Below are 17,681 nucleotides of genomic sequence, written 5' to 3'. Positions count from 1 at the left end.
GTGCTGGTGGCGTGTGGGGGAAGCTAGGTAGAGGTGGTGATCCGGTCGCCGGAACTCTTCAGCACAGGTGGCGGCCATCTTGGGACTTGATCATGTATATTTTGGAGGGGGCACTCCATTTTGTATAATATAGCCATTTTGTACTAATGTCGCCATTTTGTTGTTTACTGTTTTTAATGCTGGCCGAATGCCCAAAATGTGGTCAGCTTGAGTCTCTGAATAACAGCAGGAAGTCTGGCCACGTATGCTAACATGTGCGCTGTCTCAGCATTTAAAGTCAGAATATATGACTTCACTATTGTGACTTTTAGATAAATCACGTAATGCCAAAATATGGGAAGTAAGCTGTTGCAGGTACTGTATACACTCTCGCTCAGCTATAAAACCTGAGTGCGACTGTTAATAAACTAAGAAAAGTATTTGACATAGCTGTGTCTGACTCGTTTACTTCATCCTCCGAGCGTTCGTTCTTTTCCTGTTCAGCACCTTAGAGGGTCTTGGCCTCTCGAGAGGGTCTTCTGAGTTGAAGGGAACGGTCCATACTAACGTTGGAGTATAGGACAAATTTACAGGATTCCTCGCACATGCGCAGTATGGCTTGCGCATGCGCAGTAGCAAAGGAGAGCGGCGGCCATTACAGAATAGCTCCGCAGGGGAACTACAATTCCCAGCAGCCCCAGGGGCTGCGGATCACATGGCACGAAACAGCCAATTGGGCTGCAGATATCCCTGGCTGACAGTTGGATACTTTTGGCGCGTCCTGTCCTCACGCTTTAGTTGGGACCCTGAGGCAGAAAAGAAAGGTAATGTCCATGGAGCAGTGCTTCTCTGGACTAGGCCTAGCTTTGCCCTTTGCCCGATCACCCTCAGCTTGTGGCTGCTGCAGGGAAGGCCCATAGTTAGAGACACTTCCCCAGTAGTCATCATAGTGAGGGTACAGCACACCGGTGACGGACACAACGCAGTGTGCAAGGCCATGGTCTGTGACCAGAACACCACCATAATACAGAGACCCTCTATAGCGGGACACTTCAGTGGGAGTCCACCCCACGCAGAGGCGGATATCTTTGTGGGACAGACTGAACGCTTGTCTGTTATTCAGTGACACCCGGGGGCTGGACTGCCTGGTTAGGTATACCAACTAAGTGCACCAACGGCCACACATACTGTGGGCAGCGCTGTCAAACACTTGGGGTGGGATTGACAATTGTGGGCTGGACACTGGGACACTGGTGCCCCTGCTCCCAAGTACTGTGGGGAGAAACCGCGGGTCAATATATAGATGTATGGTATTTGTTGTATTGCATGTGTTAAAAGTACGTGTCCAGTAAATACTGTTATATCATACCCTGGTGTGTAATTACTGGTTATATTGTCTTGGGAGGGGCTATCCCACTGTGTGAGGATCCTTCTCAGATGGAGGCGCTGTTAGCATACACATTACGTACACCCCAGGCTCCCTGCAGCAGAGGATCAGGCCTCCTGTAGGCCTATCAGGTAATGCACTGCACGTAGTTGCCCTAGACACGGGGGAAAGGGGGCTACATACAATATATAAGATGCTGCTTAATAAAATACTGGCTTTATCTAATATCTACGAAAATCCACCAGACCAAAAAAAAAAAACTAAACAAGAATGGACAAATTAAATGCTTCAGTGTCCACTTTATCTCACAAGAGCCATAATTCAAGGTTTAAGAGGGTTAACTGCCATTGACTTGATGATGCACATATGTTCCTGAGGTCTTGTTATTGAGAATAAGCCAGGTAATGCGCATCTGAAATTGGCAGCAAGGGAACCCATCAAGCGCGATTTGGAAGGAGGCTATTTTGGGGGCTTTAGATGGAAGCACAAAAGGGGAGTAACGGGGAGAGCTGCACATGTTTGGTTGGAGGGAATGAAGCTCTGGATAAAGGGTGGAAACTCTAAAGTTGCACAGCAATGCAGGGTTTGCTAACAGACTCTCAGAGACACTTGGTTCCCATGAGCACAACTTTTGGACACAGGGCAGGTGCAGTGTGGGGGCTCCCTCTTACCTTTCTCTGGTGTTGGCTCTGGGTGACACAGGTACTCCTTGCAGGTACTCCTCCATTCCCTGAGCGTGGCTTTGCCTCCTCTCCCCTGGATTCCTGTAATTTTTAACTGTCTAGTTAAGCTCTATGGAAGCTGAGCAGGTCATTATTGGCACATGATAGCAGGGCATCAGTGAGCCATGACGTCACTGCCAGGAGCACCCTCAGGCTCTGAGGGACGGGCCCCCTCTCCTGGGCCAATCAGGAGGCAGAAGTCTACATGGAGGAAGCCAATGAAAGGCAGGGAGGAGGGGACTGGAGTTAAAGGGAATGTTGGAGGTATGAGTGCAATACTGTCCACCAACAGGTTCAACTCTCAGGGATTCTGTATGAGGGATCCTGTCTCACCCTGCCGTGTGTGTTTTTAAAAATGTAAAAAAAAAATAATATTTAAACAGGAGCCATGCTCAAACCGCGTTATAAGCGATCCACGTTGTAGCGGGTCGCGCTAAAAAACAGGTTTACCTGTTGCAAACTGAAACATAGGAATGGTTTGAAACTTCAAAAATGTTTTCAAAGTACTTATATTTTTATAATCTTTAAAAAAAAAAACCTTCAACCCCTATAACGTATTATGGCCGTTTGGTGATATGAGATTTATAACAATTAATTCATAACAATTAAATAAAAACAAGCATTTGCCAAAAACGCATTGATTGTCACTGTGCTTATCTATACCCAGAAAACAGCATAGATAAGCACATTGCAAGTCAATGGGCAAACTTAAAAAAAAAAAAAAAAAAAAAGGATTAAATAAAAGCCAATCAATGTGTTTCTTACATTTGCCGAGATTCAGCCTCCGAATCCTACTCCGGCACCATCTCTTGACCCTTGACGCAATGCTCAACAGCCTGATGCAGAAAAGTCCATGATCCTCTGTTGATTGAAGAGACATCTCCGGTAAGCTCTTGAGTTCTTCCTTCTTTTCTTCTTTATAATTCAAGGGGGCCCGGTGATGTTGCTCCGACATCTTCTTGGGCTCAAATGAGACGGGGCAGGACCTATATAAGGCCTGTGATGTCAAATTTGAGTGTCAAATGGTACACCCCCAATCCGATTGGTTGGTGTACGATATGACAGCTTCCATTTTTTTTACGGATGTGACGTCATCAAAAAGGGAGAGAAGCCAGCCAATCAGGTAGTACAGTTTATGCTTTCCTACCTTTAAGGTGACTCACTCAGGTAATTTCGCCCCTGAGTAAATATGACACTATATTGTGGTTGGGGGAGATGGAGAATGGGGAATCTTATGCCAGATTCTGTTGGGAGGCTGTGTGGAGATAGCAGTTTCAAAGATTAACATCAAAGCTATTATCTGTTTTTTTTTCTTCCTTTTTATTATTATTTGTGTTAATGTGTTGAATTTTGAAATTATAAGTATGATGAGCAATACTAAAAATAATTTTGTGTAAATATGTTTTTCTGTTTCTTATTTTTTTTTCTATATTGTTTTGTTGTAATGTTGAATAATGTTTGTAAACCCAATAAAAAAAAACTATTAAAAAAAATAAATAATAGATGACGTCACTTCAGCAAAAATAAATAAAAATGGAAGCCATCACATGGTATACCCACCAATTGGATTAGTAGATATACCATGTGATGCCTTTCCTTTTTTGGAGTGATGAGACATCATCAAAAAGGGACGGAAGATAGCCAATCAGGTAGCATGCCTCCTTCCCTTTTTGATGACGTCACATCACTCCAAAAAAGGAAAGGCATCACATGGTATATGCAGGGGGTTTCCGAGGCTAAAATTAATACAGTTCTGCTCCAAAGACCCCCTGCTTCAATACTGTGTTATTAAAATAAAATAAAAAGCTGTGTGTGCTGTGCACGCACGTAGTAAGTGAAACTTCTTTGACTTTTGTCACAGAAATTGACTTATAACGCGCGTGCTCGGCACACATGTGTCAGTCAGTGTATGTGTCAGTCAGAGAGTATGTGTGTCAGTCAGAGAGTATGTATGTGTGTTTGTTTGTGTGTGTGTCAGTCAGTGTATGTATCTGTGCCGGTTAGTGTGTGTATGTGTGTCAGTCAGTGTGTGCATGTGTGTCAGTCAGTGTATGTGTGTGTGTGTGTGTGTGTGTGTGTGTGTCTCAGTCAATGTGTGTGTGTGTGTGTGTGTGTGTGTGTGTGTGTGTGTCTCAGTCAATGTGTGTGTGTGTGTGTGTGTGTGTGTGTCTCAGTCAATGTGTGTGTGTGTGTGTGTGTGTGTGTGTGTCAATGTATGTCTCTCTCTCTCTCTCTCTGTGTTGTGTGAATGTCTCTCTGTGTCGGTCAGTGTGTGTATGTGTGTCAGTCAGTGTGTGTGCATGTGTGTCAGTCAGTGTGTGTGCATGTGTTTCAGTCAGTGTGTGTGCATGTGTGTCAGTGTGTGTGCATGTGTGTCAGTGTGTGTGCATGTGTGTCAGTCAGTGTGTGTGCATGTGTGTCAGTCAGTGTGTGTGCATGTGTGTCAGTCAGTGTGTGTGCATGTGTGTCAGTCAGTGTGTGTGCATGTGTGTCAGTCAGTGTGTGTGCATGTGTGTCAGTCAGTGTGTGTGCGTGTGTCAGTCAGTGTGTGTGTACGTGTGTCAGTCAGTGTGTCAGTCAGTGTGTGTGTGCGTGTGTCAGTCAGTGTGTGTGTGCGTGTGTGTCAGTCAGTGTGTGAGCGTGTGTGTCAGTCAGTGTGTGCGTGTGTGTGTCAGTCAGTGTGTGCACGTGTGTGTCAGTCAGTGTGTGTGCGTGTGTGTGTCAGTCAGTGTGTGTGCGTGTGTGTGTCAGTCAGTGTGTGTGCGTGTGTGTGTGTGTCAGTCAGTGTGTGAGTGTGAGCCAGTCAGTGTGTGAGTGTGTGTGTCAGTCAGTGTATGTCTCTCTCTGTGTTGTGTGAATGTCTCTCTGTATTGTGCCCCCCCCCTCCTCCTCCTCCTCCCGACTCCCACTACCCCCGGCGAAGCTGCGGACACGGCTGTGTGTCCTGCTGCAGCCAGCCCCCCCCGCGACACGGTGGTCCAGTCACCCTCCTCCCGTTACCGAAGCAGGAGCGACAGGGCAGGGGGTGGAGCCTCGGCCTCAGATAGCTACCCCACCACGGAGCTGCGTACTCCACAGCCAATCACCGGTTGCCTCGCAGCAGCGCCCTCTGCCAATCACACCCCCACGAAACCTGCCATCCACAACATGGCTATGGACAGAGCCTCTGCGCATGCGTTGAGGGGGACGGCTGCCGGTGTGGAGGAGCGTTAAGGTAAATGTTGAGCAGGTGGGGGGGGGGAGCGGCGGCAGTTAGATATCAGCGGGCGCGGGCGGGGAACGGCGGCGGACGTGTGTGGGGAATGGTTGGAATGGCGGCCGTTAGGAGCGGCGCCTGCGGCTATCGCCGCCGCCGCATATGTCATCGGCCGTGTGGGGGGAGCGGCGCATGTGATTTGCCAGAACACAGCCCGGCCTCATCTGCCAGCACTTTGACGTCAGCACTTTCACGTCACATCCGTTTCATTTTCTGTCCCTACAATCCATTTTTGTCCCATTAGGAATGAGGTGCCACTAAAGAAGTTTCACTTCAAAAACAGTGCAATCACCTGTAAGAGCTGTGCAGGGAGATGCAGTTCTTAGCCACTACGGTCAGATCGCAAGGGTAGAACTGAGAAAAAGGCTGAGATAAGAACACTGCTTTCCTGAGTGGTATTAGCATTTTCCTACCTAACGGTTTCTGACTTTCGATAATTCTTTCTAAATACCATAACACAAGTCAGTCCGTTCGATAACGTCAGGTCAAACTTCGATTTGGAAGTGATTTTATCTAAGCTACTAGAATAGGCCCCCAAGACTTTTTACATTTTACACAACAGTAGTCTGCATTCAGGACCTTTCCTGAAAACCAAAAGCTGGTTTCACACACACATTCTCTTTTGCAGATAAATAACCTTTTGATACAACCTGAGAAATGGACATTCTTTTAAAGGATATCTTAATAAAGTAAATGTACAGTAATGTAAATGCTGTTCACTCAAGTGCTGATGCTTTAAACACATTCTGGCAGCCATTTAGTTAAATGTGTCAAACACACAGCAATGCCACTTAAATGTTGTAGCAATTACCTAGTTAAAAGCAACCATACATTGCTCTATCTGTGCAGACCAGTTTGCAGAAGACAGAGTTGCTCTGTGTACAATATTCACTATACGTGGTAGTTACACAGAGTGATGTAATATAACTGGGAGGGAGAGCGCGCTGTGTCCCGCAGCACCGCCAGAGGAAGGGGGGAGAGTGCTGAGCGCCGTGTCCCCATTGCACCGCCCCACCAGAGGGAGGGGGGCAGTGCGCTGTGCGCTGACGAGCGCCGTGTCCCCACAGCACTGCCGGGGGCGGGGGGGAGAGAGCGCTGAGCGAGGTGTCCTTGGGGGGGGGGGGGGGGGGGACACTGGGAGAGCCTGCAGGACATGCTGAGCACCACACTTGGAAGACACAAACACACACAGTGAGACACACACACACACACACACTGACTGACGCGCGCGCTCACACACACTGACTGATGCGCGTGCACACACACTGAATGACGCGAGCCCACACAAACACACACACAGTGATGCGCACACAAACACACACAAGGAATTCACAGTTACTATAAATATAGAAGTGCAAATAGCTAAAACACGAATTGTAAGTCAAACTTCCTTGCGTTTTGGCATTGAAATTGTGTTTTGATTTTTTATTAAAAACATCACCATCACAAATATAATTTCTGTGACAAAACAGTGACAAAAGACAAAGAAGTTTCACTTAAAATGTGCGTGCTCGGCACACACACACTTTTTTTTAAACCACCTACCCTATGTCAAATTCATATAATTTATATATCAAGGGTCCTCTATGCTGGAACTTTTTTCAATCAATACTGTATTGTGTCTCTACAGCTCTTAGCACCACACAATTTTTCCAAATTTTGTATATAGCTGGCAGCCCAGTCTATTACTTAGGTTGTGCTTATAGTGCCTGGCGACGGCGACGCAACGTCGCTCCAAAACAAATCCATTGACTCCGTCGCAAGCGCTTATAGTAAGCACGCCGGCGACGGAGCGACCAAAAATGTTGAAGCCGGGTAAATGTGATTTTTTAGAGACAGTCGCCACATGTGACTGTCTCTAAACCATAGAGCGCTGTCCCTCTCCCCCCCCCCCTTCGTGACGTCACTGGCCTTGTCGCCAGCGACTTCACTTAAAACTGAAGTTTAACTTTCGCTAGTGGCGACGGCGACGTCATCGGTCGCGTCGCGGGCACTATAAGCGCGGCCTTAGTTTCACTGCTTTTCTAGCCAGCAATTATTTTATCACAGATTATTAGCACAGACAGGCAGTGCTGGTCAGGGAAACCAGGGGTGTGTAATCGGGCACTCTTCAACAGTTTAAATAGCCTATACTGTACCTTGAAAGAAACAGGATTTATTTCATGTGGTGCTATATATCTCACACTTTCACTAGGCTAGGGGGGGTTGTATGAAACTTTAACAATAACACTGTATCAAAGAAATTGTTTTCAACTGGATTTCTATCTTCCATACACCTGGTGCTAATATTGAAGAGCCACTTTTCCTCCAGTCTTGCAGCAATAACACTTTTATACATAACCGTAAAATCTCCCATAACTGACAACATAATATTCTTACATCTGTACACCAGGCACAGTTTTGCCCTAGGGAGGTTAGATACACAACCCCCTATTAGACTCCATGCGGGCTATTGATCAGTATCTGGACCGCAACAATTGAGCAACATCAGTGTAAAAAATAATGATTATTAAGAAAAAGGGTACCATGGAATGTAATATTTTCTGTTTTCATTGATATAGTGATTTCTTTGATCCATTATTGCCCTCATTTTGCAGTTCAAAGACTGACTAAATAGACCCCAAAGTGGGGGGAGTGGGGATGTTCTTTTTTTTTTTAATGGGTCTATTTATTAGGGTCTTGTGTCTGCAAAACAAGTTAAAGAAAATGTCATCAAATACTCTATATATATATATATATATATATATATATATATATATATATATATATATATATATATATATATATATATTTAAATATATATGTAATGATCCCTATTAATGTCCTAAAACAACAACACTGAGTTAGCTATTAGTTTGTCCCCAGTTCGGGTGGATACAGAAGAGCCCTCTCAGTGAGAATGAGGGAGACCTGCCAGGTCTTCTCCTCCACCGCGCCCGTCACTCACCCACACGCTTGGAGAGCCCCAGCTCTCGGTTGAGCCACTCGCAGATGATCTCCGACATGTTTCCCGAGTCACAGAGCTCGGCGCCCCGATAATATCATGCTATAATCCGCGGGCTCTCTGCTGCTCGGGGCCGCGGCCTGCAGGGGGAAGCGCGCACTCAAGCCGCGTCCCGTCTCCAAGGACAACCAGTTGCTAAGGAACGGTTGTTAAGGCCGCGCGCGAGGGAGCCGCTGCGGATCATGGAGAGGGAGAGGCTTGGCTAGAGCGGGAATGGAATGATTCGTGGGCGCCACCTGCTGTCTGTAGCTGGGAATTGGTGGGGATGGGCGGGGTTAGCCCATACATCCCCAGCAGCTGCGACTCTGCACACATAGGAAGTCCCCTAACCCGATCAACGGAAGTCCGGTGGCTCAGTCCTCTGGCTCTCATGTGCTGCTTTATTTGTCCCACCAGTTAACATCAAACAGTAGCATCCGCTATCATTCTGTTTCTATCTCTGCCCTTCTGCCTCCATCATTCCTGCCCTCTTACCCCAGTCACCTCTGTGCATCTCTCATTTTATCATCCTCTACTTTACCCTTTCCCTATTTAGGCTGAGTTCAGGTGAATAATATACGCGCACGTTCGTCACAATTTCGGTTTATTCGGTGGGAGTTTTCAAACTGAACACTAGACCCGGCGGCAAAGTACAGCGTTGACGCTGCTACATTTTGCCGCTACAACCCAAATTTTTTTTTGGGGCTGCAGTCGCGTCACGTGAGCTAGTTCAGCGAACCAGCGCCATGACACGTTCGCCACACCCCCAAACGGCGCGACCCAACTCTTGCAGCTGAAGCACAGCTCGCCGGGCTGCAGGAGCGCGCGGCAGGGGCGTTTACGGAAGCTCACGGCTGTAGTTTCTGCCCGGACCTCATCCTTAGTGTGCATTCCTCTTTAAGCCGGTCCGTGTGATTTCACGCTCTCTTTCTATGACTGTTGCACTCCAGGACATAGTTGAAAACGAGAGCTAACTCTCAATGTAATATTTCCTGGTGAAACATTATTAGACAAATAAAATAAATACAATTTGTATGCATCATTTTAATTATATAATAGCACCCACAATGTACGCAGCGCTTTAGAAAAATACGATATAGGGTAAATAAATTACAAGCCATGGGGATAAGTGCAACAGGTAACTGACAACATAAGGCAACAGGAGACCCTGCTCCGAAGAGCTTACAATCTAAATGTTTCCTGACGTTCCATTCTCTAACTTTTAATCTCCATCTCTCGTTCCCTTTTTACCTCCTCTCCTTTTCCCTCATATTTGACATTCTTTCTGTATTTCTTTCTGCCTCTAGCTCACCGCTTTGCATTTCCCTCTATTTTGACCCTGTGGAGTTTTTCTTTTTTTGCCTCATTCACCATATCTTGCAGATTCTTCATAGCCTCTTCCTTTTACTTCTTCACTCTCATTCTGCCTTTTCACTCCCTGCTTTAACTCTCTTACCATCTGTAGCACTGCTCCCCCCACCCCTCTGGGATGCTTCTCCCCCGCCCTCCCCCATTTCACTGTTACCTGTGTAGCACTGCTTTCCCTCCCCCTTCTGGGAGATCTTGCTTAAGCTACAGGTACGTGTGGTGCTGGTTACCTGTGAGGGTCCAGGAGAGATGAGCTTCCGCGATGTTGTGGGGAACAGGACAGGCTTTTGGGTGATCCTCAGGTTCTTTTCTTGGTTACATCGCCTCTAGTCATAGCAGGCTACAGCATAGCTGCAGGCAGTCCCAACCATGACAGTCTTTTCTCCTATACTTCTGTCCAATAGACTGCGACTTAGTCAAAAGTATATGAAAAGGATCTTTATTTGGTGCAGCCACTGCAGGTGCTATCACAGCGTTGCATAGTAGTGGGGTAGTAGAGGTTCCAGACCCGTGGTGGTGCTGGCCAGCAGATATTTTGAGGCCTTGTGCTTTGCACAGATCTCCCTAATGCAGAAAGGGGAGGGCAAAGGGTCTGCACCATGATTGGCTGCAACACAGACCCAGTGTCACTTCCCCTCCTTCCACTCAGGGAGGGGGTAACCCCCACAGGGTAGCCTGTCACTGTCTGTATCTATTAGAACTTACGTGACAGGGAGGGCAGAAAGATAGTCTGGACCAGCCATGGCTATACATCTTTCCCCACTTTGGTGTCCCATAAAGCAGGAGCGCTCAACTCCCAGACCTAAAGACCTTCCAACAGGTCAGATTTTCAGCTTGAGCACAGGTAGCTCAATTAGAAGCTCAGTCAAAGACTGATCTGCAGATTGATCCACCTGTGCTGAAGCAGGGACTGATTGAGCCACCTGTGCTGAAGCTCGGATATCCTGAAAACCGGACCTGTTGGGGGGGGGGGGGGGGGGGCTGAGGACTGGAGTTGAGCACCCCTGCCATAAAGCACTAAAGGGATGCCATTTTTAATTATAATGTGCAGTGCTGCACATATAACTGTATAATGATATATTAACAATAATGTATGTGATGCTCTGCATAGGACTATTCAATCACAATGGGTCCTCGCTCTGAAGAATTGACAATTTATATTATCTATATTTTTCTGTGCTGCCTAATGCACAAGGAGATGTTATCATCTTTATTGAGTTATCAGAACTTCGCTTAATGCTGATAGTAAATAGCATATGCCAACTATGATCAGCATACTACAGTATACTATGGGAATCTAGGAAAATGTTTTTCTGATTTTCTGATTACTTCAATACCACATTACCAAAACAACTGTAAAGATATGGGGCCTTATTTACTAAACTGTACTATTGCACCACTGACCATCAGCCATGGTTTCTTTATTTATTCAGAAATAGGGGTCAACATTACAAAAATATAGAACAGTAGTATTCTTTATTAAAGCCTCAGTAAATGTGGCAAGAAAACAAAAGAAAACAATCCCTGATATATTTCCTCCCAAACAGATGCTTTATCTTGAACCCATACTTTAACAAATAATGATTTAATGATTTCTAACCCAATTAGTGCTTGAGGTAGCAGGGCATGTTTGCATTGCTTTGCTCTTGGCACTGATGGGGTTAATCTCCTTTGTTTGTAATACAGTATATGGTATGCGTTTTTTGGGAGGGGGGATGTGTATTGGTTTCAGTACCACACTGGTAAAGATTTGTTCAAAGGAAACAGTCATTGCTGTGTTTTTCCCAGTACTGGAACATGAAATCAAGCATAAACTAATCATTACAGGCACCAGCAATGCCAGGTACAGTATACAGACATATATCGGCCACAGAGGATGCTTGTTGGCCCACAGCCCGGAGAGATGCTTTTTATTTTCTTCTATATACAAAACACTGGGGACTGTAAGTAATAACAAGGGGAAGCACAGCAAATAAAGCAGATGAGAGAAAGTACTATAAGAAAGTGAGCTTGTGACTTCAGTTAGTACTTCTAATCTTATTAAGCATGATGAACTAATATTGCTGCAATGAATATACTGTACTGTTGATATTACTGAAATGGACTGGGGGGGTGTCTCTGGAGAAGGATTGAAGTAGATGTTCTGTTTCCATTTTGTCTGCTCTGTTATGTTTTTTAGTGTCCATTTTATGTGTAACAATGTGTGTGTGGTGTGAGTGAGATTCGCTCACCGTAGATTTACGACTGTGCCTGTGCATCAGCTGGTTTAACTCACACTGCTAGAGCTGTTGTTCTGAATAACAGAGGTTGTGTGGATTCAACTTCTGATCCTGTTTGGTCTGACGCTATGCCCCATGCTTAAGGTGCCTTAGACTTGTCAACCCAATAACACTTTTGGCCCTATTCTAGTAGCTATCATAACCCACTTATCGAGGCTTTTTAGCTGTTATCAGCCAAAAATGCCTACAGCGATTCAGAAAGCCTTGATAAGTGGGCTGAATCACCATTTTTGGCTCTCGTCAAAAACACATCGTCAAGTGAGCCGTGATAAACCATGATAAGCCCCTTATCACCAGTTTTTAAACGTATGTTATTCTATTAGCGCTAGAATCGCGGCTCTAGAATGGCGATTTCCTCCCAAATTCTTCTCGCCAGAAAAAATTGGCGTGAAACTGGTGAGATGCTGGTGAGAGGTGAAGAACTGGTGAGAGGTGATGGCGAAAGAGGGACTTAGAAAAAAATTGCATTTTTCCTATATCGGATTGATGCCGGGGGTCTCTACAGCTGATACACATTAATATCAGCTCCGGAGGCCCCCGGCATGAATCAGATGCATGAAAAATACATTTACAGGCAACTTCATTACCTTAGCGGCTAACTACTAAGGCAATGAAGGGGTTAACTACCGGTGCCATGTTTATTGTTGGTAGCGGGTGCGGGTGAAGGTGGTTTTTGGCTCTTGGTGGGTGTTTAGGTCTGGAGTTAACCCCTACATTACCTTAGCGGTTAATACCGCTAAGGTAATGAAGGGGTTAACCCTTCCTGCTACGCAGTCGGTATGTATAAACACCCACAAAGAGCAAAATGCCAACTTCACCCATCCTCGCTACCACCCATAAACATTAAAAAATACAACAACCATAATACCCACCTCCTCTACCCCCAACAACACATACAGTACAGTAATGGGCAAAATTACTATTATCCAGATATGGATAATAGCTAATTTGCCCATTCAAAATCAAACATTAGCCAGCCAGCATAAATAAAGTAAATAAAACATACTACTTACCCCTGCAATCATGAAGGGCGTCCTCATCACCATACTCCAAGTCCTTGTCCTCTGTTGGCAACAAGAGTACTAGAAAAAATACAATCTAATGGCCCCTAAACCCTTAATCACCATAGCAATTAATAACCGCTATAGTAATTAAGGTGGTTAACCCACCCTCACCCGCTACCCACCATGGAGGCCTAACCACCCACCCTGGCACAGGTACCCCCACCCTCTACCCATTTCTTGGCACAGTGGTACATCATACCCATATAATATGGGCATGATAAGCTACTATAGCAGTCAATGGCCATCCTATTAAAACAATCATCAAGCACAACAATTAAAGAAATAAACAAGCACCTAAACACCACAAGAATAAAAGAATTATAAAGCCTCAACAACACATCAATATAATTATTTTAACACCAAAACCGCCAACGGATAAAAATTATGTTATACCAAAAAACTATTATACAATTAAAAAAACAGCTAACCAACAAAACAAATCAAGAAATAAAACCGCTAACCAATCCAAAAATGTACTAAAAACAAGCCATCCAAATACCAAACAAATTTGTGAAAACAATAAACAGAAATAAAAAAAATAACAATCAATTGTAAACAAGCATTTGCCAAAAAATGCATTGCCTGTCACTATTTATCTGTACCCTGGCACAGATTAATACATTAGCAGTCAATGGGCAATGAAAAACATTAAAAAAAAAAAAAACAATAAAAAAACCTGAAAAAAGTACATACATTCAATATTTATCTTACCTTTAGAAGTCTTCTCCCGGCGTTTCAGGAAGCTCTCGACCCGCGACATCATCCACTGCAATCCGACTCCATCCTCCTTGAAGAACAGCATCAGGTACAAAAATCTTCTTTCATCTTCTTTCTCTTTCTTCTATCTTCATCTGTAATTCTTTTCTTCTTATCTTTAATATTATTTTCTTTCAATCCAAACCCCATGGTAAATCCAAAACGGATGTTGACTCATTGACATCTTCAGCTAAAATGAGACGGACCATCCTTTTTAACTAATGGAACATATCACATGGTACAGGAACCAATGGGATTGTCTTCAATCCGATTGGCTGTAATACCATGTGATATGAGCCATGGGGTTTTAAGGATGTGACGTACCTCCCTATATAAGGCCTGTTCCGTCTCATTTTAGCTGAAGATGTCGACGAGTGTACGGTATCTCGTCTGCATTTAAGTGCTTTGCGTCACGTGACCAGGACATTAAATGCATAGGAGATACCGCCCCCCCCCCCCCATAACGGGGCATGTATCTCGGGAAGCAGGGGTCCCCGGACCTGAAATCAACGTGGTTCTACTCTGGAGACCCCTTGCTCACATACACTTATATTAAAATTGTTATTAAAACCCTGCGATCGCTGGCGAAATATGCGCCAGCCAGATCGTAGTACATCGCTGCAGGTAGACAAATGAGGCCTTTGAGAGAGGCGAGCACCACATCGCTGCTCCTCGCTAGTTTTGTCATTTTGCTGTCAGAGTCTTTCTGAATACCGTGATAACTACACTGACAAAACTGGTGGCTTAACAGGCCCAGCGAGATGTTTTATGACGGCTACTAGAACAGGTCCCTTTGTGTGCTGTGGGAAGCAAGTGGAATCACTTCCCTGCAATTTGTAGAATGTTATTTATTTTAAAATTGAGTATTTCAGTTCAGTATGTATCTGGCATTCTAGCAGATGGCACAGTGAATATGTCTGTCCCTGTTCTGTTATATCGTAGCCATTTTTTTTGCATATCCTTCATGTAATGTAACACCAAAATGTGTACATTTTCCTGCAGTAGTTCCCTCCCCCTGGCATCCTTTATTCGCAGACCACTCTCACTTCGTGGTTGACAGTTTAATGTTCCTTGTGGAGCATCTGAGATACCTGAGAGCAGGGCCGTCAACAGATTTCCCAGGGCCCAGGACCAGATTGTTGCCTGCCTCTCCCCCCCTGTGTCGGCAGCCTCGCGAACCCTCCTCTTTTACACATGAATTTCTCTCCCCCTCTGTCTCTCACTCTTCACCCCTCTCTTCCTCACTCTGCCTCCCCACCCCCTCCGCTATCTCTCAATTTCCCCCTCTCATTCAATCCTGGTCCCTCATTCCCCCTCCCCCCTCATCACACTCGTTTCCCCCTCCTCTCCGGCTACATACATAATTCCTTCCTATACCCATATAACCCTCCACACACACACAAATACAAATTACAAATACACTTACCCCTCCCCCAAATTACAATTACTACCACCTCCTTCCCTCCCCCAAATACAATTGCTAACACCACCACACCCCAAATAGAATTACTACAACTACCTCCCCCCCCCCATAAAATTACCTCTGGTGGTTGTTGCCGCTGGGCCCTTGCTCTCTCCTGCCGCTGTGCACCGGAAGCTGGTCCTGACTTCCGGGTGCACCCAACTTCTGGCACGCACTGGCGGGACAGAGAGGACGGTGTGGGAAGACGCAGGAAGCAGCTGGCGAGAGTCAGGGGCCGGAGCCTGGTGGCAGCTACATGCAGAAGTTCTAGCACTGGCGATGCCAACCCACAGCCTCTGGCCTAGGACACTTGCCCCTGCTCTCCCCCCATGTTGGCGGCCCTGCCTTTGAGATGCCCTAATAGCTAGATTAGCTACATGTGTGAGCAGTGAGCAGCTCAAAAGTAGCATGTCATAGTGATAATACCCATCAGCTTTGGCCAAGAAAAGCAGTGATTGTGGACAAGGCCTGCTTGCAGTTTTGTGGGGCTTGGTTCAGGGGCTCACGCAGAGCTTAACTCATTCGGTACGGCATCTCCTCAGACGTCACAGCATCATGATGTCATGGTTTCACGTTACACCACGACGCCATGGTGCATCACATCGTCATCGAGCCTTTGAAAGGCCTATCTCTTTCCTTGTGATCACTCTCCCAGGTGTGACCTTCAGAGCTCTAAAGTACAGTATATTGTGACAGTGAAGCTATCCAGCAACTGGGTAGGTTCAATTCTAGAGCTGTTGCCGTGAATAGCAGAGATTGTGGGTTCTGTTCCTGTTGGGACTTACACTAGTACCCCCTTCATTACAAGAGGCTTAGGTTTGTCATATAAAAGTCTTATGGAAATATTTTGTGAGGTGTGAGTCATTTAAATATACTTTGCCTATTTCCTTATTCCCAGACGTGCTCCTTTTTGCGCATGGGTGCCTCTCCATAGTATGTTATTAGGAGGAAGGTTTGAGGTGATTCACATATATCTTGCTTGAGACTCTACGAAAATAGGTCTCTATTCTCTCCAAATGCAAGGCTGTGCTAACTTAACTTATGCTAACTGTGCTAACTTAATATAGTGTTACACCTATTCTAATTAAACGTTATCTCATCGGGTTATTCCCCTGAGCTGATCACAGTATGTATATCTTCAGGTGCCCGCCTGGTTCACAAGATATTGAGGTTTTAATTTGCCAGTGAATTTAAAAGAATGACTGCTGGAAAATGAAGTCAATTTCGGAGGAAACAGAAGTTATCAAAACTGCAAGTACAGCAGCTCACATTGAGATGGGCTGATTGATGCTTTAAGAACAAAAGAACAATGCAAAGAGTCACAGGTCCCTCGTGCACTTGATCATTGCTTGGATTTTTTTATTGAGCTCGTAAGGTATTCCATTACTGTAATCTTTCAGATACTTTTAGACACAAAATAAGTTATTGTGAGTAAAAAAATAACAAAAACCCTGCACCGTACAGTGTACTGCAACCTTGCCTTTCCCCTTTATCTCAACATATAATTCTTCCACTGTAGCCAGGGATTCTGCGTAATGACATACAAATGATCACTCACAGTGTGTCACTTTTTTGTCAATTTTACTTGTAATCCCCACTCAACGGGGTTACGAGTTTGCTGTAAACGGCTAATAGTAGAATAGCATACAGTATGCAGGTCCCGTTCTGTGTTGCCACAGGGATGCTGACGACACAAGGGTACATATAGGATAGGAAAAAGTTTCTGGAAGATAAGTTCATGGAGGACAAGAGGAGAGGAGCCTCGGCGGCTAATAGAAGAAATCAGGCCCCTCTTGTTTGTTATGATGCAGATAAGAATAATGTCCTTATAATAAGGATCACAATTAAATGGCTAAGGGAAACATGCAGGTACCACAAAGGGAGACACAGACACGCCACAGTGGGCCATATGTAGAGGGCACCCGGGTGTCGCCGGATCAGCTCTACAGGCAGATCACACTATGTATTCTCCTCAATCAGTAGGGAAGTGGCAGTTCCCAATCAGGAATGGAGTATAGTCGGTACCTACACAGAACCGGCTAGGATCCTAGTAAGGGCCCAAAGTAGACCGGATATAAATTATGTTAGTCCGAAGTGGCCGAGTCAAGTAATGCTACAGTGGCGGCCGCCTTTAGCCTCGTGCGGCCGTTTCAGCGCGACTTTTAAAACCGCGGGCAGATGCAGTGTTTGATGCGGCATGTTCCGGTATTTAAAGCCGCGGCCGCGTGCATTTGTATTAGCGCTGGCTCGGCATGAATGCGGCATGAACGTGTGGCATTCGTAAAGTGGTGAAGTGAAGTGCGTGGCATTCGTAAAAAATACCCAGACAAAATGTTGGAGAATTAAAGGGGCCGTGACAGTACCAAGTAAATGCACCTCCCTTTGAGTTTTAAGAGTGGGCACCTAAGGAAGCCCTGTTTCAATG

General features: G+C 45.4%; 1 protein-coding gene across 3 annotated transcripts in view; it reads right to left on the bottom strand.

Moving 5' to 3' along the window:
* SPEF2 (sperm flagellar 2) overlaps positions 1–8,475 on the bottom strand; it is a 245,736-nt gene extending 237,261 nt beyond the window's left edge. For all 3 annotated transcript variants that reach the window (XM_075588085.1, XM_075588094.1, XM_075588104.1), the window contains exon 1: positions 8,292–8,475. In XM_075588085.1, coding sequence (XP_075444200.1) covers positions 8,292–8,349 — 58 coding nt within the window. In that variant the 5' untranslated portion in view covers positions 8,350–8,475. The remainder of the gene's footprint in view (positions 1–8,291) is intronic.
* Between the last annotated feature and the right edge of the window lie 9,206 nt (positions 8,476–17,681).

This window comes from Ascaphus truei, chromosome 1 (genome assembly GCF_040206685.1).
Source record: "Ascaphus truei isolate aAscTru1 chromosome 1, aAscTru1.hap1, whole genome shotgun sequence".
NCBI classification, from domain to species: Eukaryota; Metazoa; Chordata; class Amphibia; order Anura; family Ascaphidae; genus Ascaphus; species Ascaphus truei.
Note: the sequence above shows the minus strand (reverse complement) of the source record. Positions and strands in the feature narration are given on the sequence as shown.